The sequence below is a fragment of the Trichophyton rubrum genome (assembly GCF_000151425.1).
Source record: "Trichophyton rubrum CBS 118892 genomic scaffold supercont2.1, whole genome shotgun sequence".
Lineage (NCBI taxonomy): Eukaryota > Fungi > Ascomycota > Eurotiomycetes > Onygenales > Arthrodermataceae > Trichophyton > Trichophyton rubrum.
The window spans coordinates 2,252,309-2,261,476 of record NW_003456428.1 but is presented as its reverse complement, the minus strand read 5'-3'; the positions used below and the strand labels follow the sequence as shown (position 1 = coordinate 2,261,476).

Here is a 9,168-nt window from a genome sequence, read left to right as displayed (position 1 = left end):
GGTGAAGTCGTGAGTCGTGAGTGAGGATGTGTGGATGAGCCCACCCGGCCACTTAATAGAGGTGAAACAGCAGGCCGGGCGCCAAAGGGGGCAAAGATCACTGTATCGTACCTGGCACTGGGATGGGAGCAAGCGACATGGCAGCCAGAGAGGAGCAGAGGAGAGAGAGGGAGAGTATAAAAAGCAGGAAAAAGCAGGCAGGGCAGGATAAGGGGAAGACGCAGGCGAAGGGGCGGGAAGGGAGGCGGGAAGAAGGCCTGGCGGTCGCACGAAGACCCGTCGACGGCGACAGGGAGCTGCTGCTGCTGATGAAGCTGCCTCTGCTGGCTATGACGACGATGTCTGCTGCGATTTGCCTGGCTGCCCGAGTCCGAGGGGGATATCCTTTGTGTCTATCTGGTCTGTCCGGCGGGTGCTGGCTGCTGGTTCGTCTGGACGGGCTGGCGAAGGCGAAAGAAGGGGCAAGGATGCCGGCGAGGAGACGCAGGCCGGTGGAGCGATCGACGGTAGTTGGACTGCAACGAGCTGACAGAGACGTAGACGATGTGAAGATGAAGAGAAGATGAAGTTGAAAAGTTGAAGTCGAAGTCGAAGAAGTCGAAGAAGCGAAGTCGCTAACTTTGCCGTGAAAAGCTTCTGGCTCAGGAGTTTCTCTGCTGTCTCTTGCGCCGCCAGCCTTCCTTACTCTATTACTCTTCTCTTTCTCTTCTATTTCTCTCTCTTCTCTTACTGTCTGCTTCTTCTCTCTTCATCGACCATTATCTACTCCTACAGTCTCAGTCTCAGTCTCAGTCTCAGTCTATCAACTTCTCTACCAACATCTACTATCAACTTCTACTATCAACTTCTACTATCAACTTCTCTACAATATCTACAGTCACTATGAACCCTCCAGCGCCGTCAAGTCCTCGCTTCACGCTCGAGCTCGAGTTCGTCCTCTCGCTGGCCAACCCGCACTATCTCTCGCACCTCGCCGTCGCCTACCCGCAGCTGCTCGGCATCACAAGCTCAAAGGACGCCAAAGACAGAGACAGCAGAGACAGCAAGGAAAAAGACGACAGCGAGGCCTTTGCCGCCTACCTGGCCTACCTCTACGACTACTGGCGGCGCCCCGAGTACGTCCAGTTCCTCTCGCATCCAGGGGCGACGCTGCGGGCGCTGCGGCTGCTGCAGGAGGAGGCCTTCAGGGCCGCCGTCATCCGGCCGCAGGTGATAGACATGCTCAGCCAGTAGACAGACAATAGTAGTAGTAGTAGTAATAAGAAGAAACAAATAATAAAAAGAGAGAGAAGAGAATAATAATCAAAGATGTAGTTGACTGGCTTGCCGGCGTTTCTTCCTTTTAGTCGTTTCTGCAGGCGAGAAAAAGAACAACATCACAACTCACGCAGCGAGACGGCGGGACAGCCAGACCGAAGAGACAGGATAGAAGAGACAGGATAGAAGAGACAGGATAGAAGAGAGAGGAGATACAGAATACTCAGGGACACTCAGGATATACAGACAGAGACAGAGATCCATGGGTCGTCCCTAGCTCGTCCAGGCGGCCAGGCAGCATCACTACGACTACGACAGCGACCACCACCACCACTACGAAAGAGACAGAGACAGAGAAGATAGAGACGGAGAGAGAGACAGAGAGAGAGAGAGAGAAGATGCACTCGGTCCGCCAGGCATGCCGCCCGAAACACCAGGTGCTCGTCCTCAAGTGCTATCCGCGCTTCCAAAAGGGCGTCCAGGTCGTCCGCCCAAACTCCTCTGAGCTCAGCTACCTGCTGCACTACGCCAGCACCCGCCGCAGCAAGCTGCTCAAGGTCGGCGCCTTTCTCGAGAAGCGCGTCGCCAGAGACGTCTGGAGGCAGAAGCTGGGGTATTACTTTCCTCCTATTCATCTACAGAATACATGCTAATTGGTGTCCTGGTAGGAATGTACAGGTGACGATGCAGCTGCTGGCGGCGCTGATAGAGAAGCTGCCGCGAGACCTGCCTCTCTACGCCAGCTCCGTCCTCGCCATCCTCGACACCGTCCTGCAGCACTCCAACGACATCGCCATGGTCGAGGAGACCATCCCGACCTTCCAGGTCTTCTGCTCGCACCAGGACGCCACCGCCCTCTCCGCCGACATCGACTACATCAACCAGTACCGCGACGTCGTGCGCAAGTACGCCAGCTTCACCTCCAGGACCACCACCAATACCACCACGGCTACCGACCTGCGATGGCGCAATGTCGGGCTTCAGGCCATCAGGGCCGTCGTCGGCTCAGAGGCCCTCGGCGCAGACTGGTCGCGGCAGCTCAACATCGTCCTGCCCGTCATCCTGCACTGTCTCTACCATTCCGGTGACCCGGGCCTGCTCCAGCTTCAGCAGCGAGCCGTCTGCTCTGAGAACTTGGAAAAAGAACACGCCCGCCGCCGTCGGATGAGCATCGCGACTGTCCAGACCGTCGACACCGTCGAGGCCGGGGATCCGGAGTCGGCCTCGGGAACGGCCGCTGATGCAGACAAGGCCGCCGAAGTAGAGGCCCAGGTCCTCGCCTTTCGCTGTCTGGAGAAGGTCTTCACCCCCGGAAGCAACAGGCTGCAGATACGCCTGGCCACCGCCCTCGTCCTCGAGTTTATCGTCTCTCGCAACCCGCCCAGGCCCAAGAACGACTCCGGCTGGGCCACGGACTTGCTCGAGGTAATCGTCAATTGGGCCCCCGTCCAGGACCGCTTCGTCGTCCTCGTCACCTTGGTCGAGGCCCTGGCCGAACGGCCCCTGGTCGACGGCCAGCTCGAACCGCAGCTCGGCCTCGTCTACATGATCGAGTGGCTGCTCAGCTCCTCCATAAACCTCATCGGGCTCAGCGTCATGGACGTCCTCATTGCCCTGCTGCGCTTCATCGTCTTGCTCCTCCATCTCGGCGAGGGCAGGGTCAGGGTCGTCCCGCCGCCCAGCAAGACCGCCTTTGCTCACCCCCTTGCCCTCGCTCATACGGATGATACCGCTCTCCCTACTACTACTACTACTACTACTACCGGTACTGCTGCTGAAGACGGAGGAACAGCTACAAACTCCCGGCCTTCCTCGGGGTCAATACGCCAGGAACTGCTCGTCCTGCTGCAGTCGTCCGTAGCAAACCTGGCTAACCATGTCTACTACACCGATCAGGTGTCAGACATGGTCAAGACGATCGTCTCCCGCATCAGACCTGCCTCGGCACCGGCATCGTCAACCACCAACAACAACTCAGACCACGAGTCTGAAAGGGCTGCAGACGAGTCGTCCGTCGTATCAGATACCTACTTCTCGACTCCCAATGCTCGCATCATTGCCCTCAAGGCTGTCAAGGACACGCTTGACGTCGCCAACCGTCCAGGGGCGGGAAGCTCGTCACGAGCCGGAGGAACACATGCCAGGCATCCTGTTCCTGTCCACGCCTGGGAGGGCACCCAATGGCTCCTCCGTGACCCTGACAGAGAGGTCAAATATGCCTACGTCGATGCTCTGCTCTGCTGGTTGAAGCTGGAGACCAACGACTCCGACCTCCGTGCTCCCGCCGAGCCGCTCAAGGTCGGCAAGCGCAAAGACAGAGGAGCAGACCTGTCTGATGGGGCAGAGAAGCTGGTCAGAAAGGCCCTGCCTGCTTCAGGGCCCGACGACAATAAAGTCGCAGCAGCCGAAATCTCACGCTTCCTGCAGCATCTTCACTTCAACATCTACGAGATTGCTACTGACCCCGCCGTGTCCGAGGCTGATATCCTGCTCTCCCACCTCCTCTTGGTCAGCCTGGTAGACCGTCTGGGCGTCAATGCAATCAGATACGGACTGCCAGTCATCATGAAGCTCCAGTCTTACTGTCTCGACCCGTCTACCCCTGCCTCCCCGCTGAAGGCTGGAAGTCTTGTCCACGGCTACCTCTCAGCCGTAGTCGAACGGTTCACCCTCGAAGGCACAAAGCTAGGCAGAGACATCCTCAACGAGGTCGTCAGGCGCAAGAAGAACGGCCTCTGGCTCGCCAAGGTCCAACTGCCTCCTCTCCCTGCAGCACGCATCCTGGCCGAGCAGCCGCTCAACCCAAGCGACACCAACACGGATCCCGCCGTGCAGTCAAACAAATCTGCTTATACCCCTTTTACTTCCGTCGTCGAACTGGTCTCCCAGATTGAAACCGCCTACAACCAGTCCTGTCTCTCCCCGGCTTCCAGCCCAGCAAGTTCTCCCAGTGCAGCAACCCAGGGGCTCGCAGCTACTCTATCCTTCCACCCTCCAGCTCGTCAGCTACCTACTACCTTGCTACCGTCCTACATCAAGGAGCAAATGCTCTCTTCCTGGTCACGAGAAGCCTGTCTAGCCTCCATCGAACAGGAACGTACCCAATCATCTTCCATCACAGGCTCAAAGAGCGGCTCCGTGCCCGCCCGCAACCATCTAAATGTCACCGCAACGGCCGGCAAGAACGGAACCGCCAGCTCCCCCACAGGCACAGACTCGTCTCATGGTCATGGACAGAAATGGCACCGTCCCGTCTCTGCCTCTGCCGCTGCTGCTGCCACTGCCACAGCCCCAGGCACCCGCGCAGAAAGCCGCAAGGACCGCCGCCAGAGTCTCACCGAAATACCCCATCCTCGCTCCCCCACAACCGCCTCATCAAGTAAGGACTCTACAGTCCGCGTCAACGAGCTCCGTCGTGTTCTCTCGGTCATGAACACTTCCAACGTCCGCCATCCAAGCCCCCTACGCGGCCACTCACGACTATGCAGCGACGACGCCTCCAGTGCCGAGAGCATGGTCACAGATACCTTCTCCACCTCCGACGCAGGCTTCAGCAGCGCCGGTCCAACCGGCAACGCAGACGCAGTCCTCGAAAAAGTCCAACAAACCCACGCTCCTCAACTCGACAAAGACAAATCCACACCTCCCGTCCCACCACTGCCTCAGCACCGTCAATCCCGTAAACAGCCCTCAAGATCCTCTTCTGCATGCCAATCCCGCTCCAACTCTCGTTCTCGCCCTCTCTCCAAAATCAGAACACCATCTACTTCTCGCCGTGCCGCTTCACCACAGACATCTACTCGCTCTCGCAAACACAGTCGGAGCGCAGCAGACAACCCCGTCGACGCATGGGATCCAAGTCTAACCCAGAACCCCATCCTGCTTCGATCCGTCAGCCAGAGCCGAAGAGCGGAAGTCGACAAGTTACTCGGTGGCATAGCTACTCCCACTCCTACCTCTCCTGACGCAGACACTGTTGTCCCCATGCCCCCGCACGACGGAGTAAAAGGTCTGCTTGCCCCCAGCAGATCGATTTCAGGTAGGAGGGGGATCGGTCCGCCTCCTTACTAGTCTACCGTACTATCTATCCTACCTACTCTTCCAAGCTGTTCTTCCATATCGCTATCTTCGGCACTATTTATTGTTGATGTTCATCCATCCCCGTCCTAGCTGTATGCAATATTCTAGATTCTTTTTTTAAAATCGCATTCTGTTTCGAAAGTCGCTCGGTGGGAGGAAATGGGCAAGAAAAAAAAAAATTACTATTCTTATTGACAGGTTATATTATTAAGAGATTTAGGTCTTTTATTCACTCTTTTATCTCATTTTCTATTCTGTTGAAAAGTTATACATGGTCTGTTGTCAGTTGTTTGAGCATGTGGTTTTGCTAGTGAGCTCCTTTCCCCCCCCTTTTTTTACTTACCCCTTTTTGCCCCCCTTGCGTTTTATCGACTTTGCTACTAACAACTACATAGGGAGTAGACATGGGATAGATTTATTGATACTAGCATCTCAATAACATACTGCATTATGCATTGGCCTCGATTTCAACATCCCGATGTCCTATTTGCACTACCAAAACTAATACCCAAAATACAAACCGACGTGCAATATCAAACTCACTTCTTAAAAGCCCCTGCACACATGGCATCCTCATACTCATAATCAGGCTGGAACTCACAATAAAGTACCTCCGGATCACTCTCCACCGCAAAATTATACGCCGCCTGCTCATCGGAAATATACACCTTCTCAATCCCATTAGCCGCAGCAGCTTCAGCAAGCAATTGCGCCTGACAACACCGTTCCAAACACCCAAACAAATACGCCGCCTCATCCACCGTTCCCCCCACACTCAAAAGGCCATGATTCATCAGTATCGCAGCCTTCCCATCTCCCAGCGCCGTCGCAATCAACTCCCCTTCTTCTTCCGCTAGCACCACCCCGCCATATGACGAGTACACGCTATGCGCCTTGTAGAACTTACACACGTCCTGGTTCAGCATTTCCAGTGGCCGCGCAAACGACGACCATGTCTTGCCGTATATCGTGTGCGCATGGCAGATGGCGTGCACGTCTGGTCGGCGCTTGTGGACCGCTGCATGGATCAGGAAGCCTGCTGCGTTGGCGGGTCGGGAGCGGTTGCCGCCTATCACGGTGCCGTCGAGACGCAGAAGTATCATGTCGCTTGCTTTCAGCAGGCCGAAGTGTACGCTAATGGGTTTGTCCAGAAGGCGTCGGTGAATTCTGGATCGCGGACGCTGATGTGGCCTGATAGTCCCTCTGTGTAGCCTTGTCGGGCCCAGATGCGGAATGCCCCCGCCATATGCTCTAGTTGCCATTGGCGTTTGAGCTCGTGGGATGTGAAGCTGGGTATTCCTGGGGAAGAGCTTAGCGTTGTAGAGGTAGATATTTAGGCTGTAGAGAGCCAGGTAGAATGGGACTAGGGGAGGATGGAGTGAGTGGAAGAGTACCGGGGATAGGAATGCCTCCGTGAGAAAGAGCCTTGAGGCCTCGTTCATCACTGTGGATATGCTGTTTCTCATGCTCTTGTTTGGTCTTGACCTCGCTGGCTGCGGCTGGAGAGGGTTGGGCAACGGCGCCGGGACTCATTGTGGGTTATGTTATTTTAAGGGATGGCTACTGGTATTTAGATGTATGAAGTCCAGAGATTATAGCCAGGAATCAGACTAGATGGCGCTCTTAGATAGAATGTTGATAGGGGGAACTAGATGCCCTGAGGGGGAGCTCGTATCTGTCGGCTGCCTTTTTATATGCTTAACCGGCCGCTGTGGGGTAAGAGAAGCTGCATGGACTTGGAGGAGGCAGAGCAGTTGGTTGACTTTGATATTCGCCTTGATCGAGCGAGTTTTTGCTGGGATACGTGTCTGAATCCTTCGTTCAGGGGCCAGCAGTTCTATCCATGGGCGTGCAGGTGGTCGTGATGTTGAGGATAGTCGACTTGCAGTTAGTTTTAAGTTGTTGCGGATAGTTTCTTCAAGTGGAATCCACTGAACGTCAACCATCAAGACGTCAACCTGGCTGTAGATCATACGAAACATCCATACTTCGTGAACATACCCTGACTATACCCTGTATAGCTCGATTGCTTCCCTGGAAGACATCTTTGAGGAACACGCAGTGATGGTAATGATAGCCAAAGAGACAACAAAGCTCTGAACGACAACTGGATTCTTCTCAGACAAATGAATACCCATTCTGCGGTGGCTGCAAGGCCGATCCTGGCATCCTCACTTCTTCCCCCAGGGTCCGAGGACGATGACAGAAGTACGTCTAGTTCGGAAGATGAGGATGGATGGCGGCTGGCATCTGAGATCTACGGTGACGAAGGATCAAAGAAACCCGCAGCAGCCATCGTGTCAGCAGGCCGGGTACTGGGGATATCTTCGCTGATACTCAGCATAGACCCTGGGAAAAAGGCGCCAAATGGCAGAGAGTATGTTCAGGAATGGGTTGACGAAGTGCGTATATATCTATTAGCGAAGACGCAGTCCACCTTGCTAATACAGCCAATAGTTATCACTACACTTGCTAATTTCCACAATCACACGAAACACGACTGCAAACCGGCCAAGGGCTTTCATTATCCAATTTAGAGGTTGTCGTCCGCTATCATCTAGCTTTCTTCAAGGGTTTATACGAGAAAAGATGCCCGAACTCTCCCTTGAGGAGATAGAGAGCATCCTACGTGATGTCAACGTATTTCAAGCGTTCGAATTTGGCCAGATACAAGGTGCTGTTGACCAAGTATCTGACCTCCTCTTCAAAATTGAACAGGAACAACAGAGAGCAGATAAGAAGCCTGGAGTCTCAACCTCTGCGCGACTAGACGACCGAGACAGTACTACGCAGTCAGAAAACAGACCTCGAAAAAGAGACCCCTTTGAACCGCCCATCTTGCTCCTCATCGAAGGAATAGATGTAGCAATACAGGAAACCATCCGCTCATCTGATATGGACACTGCGGGAGATCGTTTATGCTCCTTTCTCCGCACTCTCACTCTCCTTTGCAGGACATACAAGTCCCTGCTTGCCGTTATCATTGCCAATTCTATAACGCTACGACCAGAGATACCAAAGGCAATACAGATGGCTCCAGATGAACTCCGGACCCAAGTGCGCAACGGCCTAACTCCAGCTGAAACAGCCTTAACCACCCCCTATAGGCTTGAGGATATGAGTTTCCCAGTAGAATCCGTTTTTGAGCCACCTGACGACCGCCGGTTGATTAGCGGTTCTCCATATCCATCTGGTCTGCCTCTGTTCCATTTTGCCGACGAGCTTGACGAGGGTATTGATGTTCATTTGGTGGTCTCGAGTGTAGACAACGAGCGAGTGGTGGAGATAGTCAAAGACAGGGAGGGAAATAATCTAGGGCGTTGGGATATTTTCTAAACGGAGTGGAGGCTATCTTTATCCATACAAGTCGATGATACGGAATAAAAGACTGACGCACATTTCCTTGTTCATTCGAACTACTCCGGTATTTACTGACTCGCTAACCATGCGCTGTGGAGTATCTCCCTTAAAGCAACTATTTAGCCATGCAGAAAGATGCAGGATGGTATAAAAATACTTGGCTGGTTTGAATAGCGAACAGCCCCTGCAAAGTACAAACGCCATGCCACTGGATGTCAGGAAACAATAGGGAAGAAAGAAAATAAAGGTAACAAGCTGGAAGGTCGCTGGTATGATTTTTTTTGGCCAGTCCATTAAGACCGTCAACAGGCGCCGATGCAAATTAAAAAGGGGGATAGAGCCGAAAACACCATGATAAAAATAAGAATGATAAAAATAATAATACAGCTCAATGGGGGTATTCTGTTTCGGCTCAAAAAGGCTTAGGGGTAAAAAAGGGTAACTGGGTATCGGAATAGGCAGTTCAAAGGT

The 9,168-nt window shown here is 53.9% G+C and overlaps 5 protein-coding genes across 5 annotated transcripts; 3 read left to right on the top strand and 2 right to left on the bottom strand.

Annotated features, from left to right (window-relative positions):
- Window positions 1-882: 882 nt before the first annotated feature.
- On the top strand, window positions 883-1,233 carry TERG_00847 (uncharacterized protein; the record flags this gene model as incomplete). The annotated part of the gene is made up of 1 exon (XM_003238812.2): window positions 883-1,233. One exon carries the CDS (start codon window positions 883-885, stop codon window positions 1,231-1,233), a length of 351 nt encoding a protein of 116 aa, XP_003238860.1.
- A 422-nt stretch (window positions 1,234-1,655) lies between these two features.
- Window positions 1,656-5,489, top strand: TERG_00846 (uncharacterized protein; the record flags this gene model as incomplete). The annotated part of the gene is made up of 2 exons (XM_003238811.2): window positions 1,656-1,870; window positions 1,926-5,489. 2 exons carry the CDS (start codon window positions 1,656-1,658, stop codon window positions 5,326-5,328), a joined length of 3,618 nt encoding a protein of 1,205 aa, XP_003238859.1. The 3' UTR covers window positions 5,329-5,489.
- Window positions 5,490-5,876: 387 nt separating this feature from the next.
- On the bottom strand, window positions 5,877-6,599 carry TERG_00845 (uncharacterized protein; the record flags this gene model as incomplete). Its single annotated transcript, XM_003238810.2, has 1 exon — window positions 5,877-6,599. The coding sequence occupies one exon, from the start codon at window positions 6,597-6,599 to the stop codon at window positions 5,877-5,879; it is 723 nt and encodes a 240-aa protein (XP_003238858.2).
- A 348-nt stretch (window positions 6,600-6,947) lies between these two features.
- Window positions 6,948-7,319, bottom strand: TERG_11643 (uncharacterized protein; the record flags this gene model as incomplete). The annotated part of the gene is made up of 1 exon (XM_047750726.1): window positions 6,948-7,319. The coding sequence occupies one exon, from the start codon at window positions 7,317-7,319 to the stop codon at window positions 6,948-6,950; it is 372 nt and encodes a 123-aa protein (XP_047605252.1).
- A 144-nt stretch (window positions 7,320-7,463) lies between these two features.
- On the top strand, window positions 7,464-8,673 carry TERG_00844 (uncharacterized protein; the record flags this gene model as incomplete). Its single annotated transcript, XM_003238809.1, has 2 exons — window positions 7,464-7,739; window positions 7,795-8,673. The coding sequence occupies 2 exons, from the start codon at window positions 7,464-7,466 to the stop codon at window positions 8,671-8,673; spliced, it is 1,155 nt and encodes a 384-aa protein (XP_003238857.1).
- Window positions 8,674-9,168: the final 495 nt, after the last annotated feature.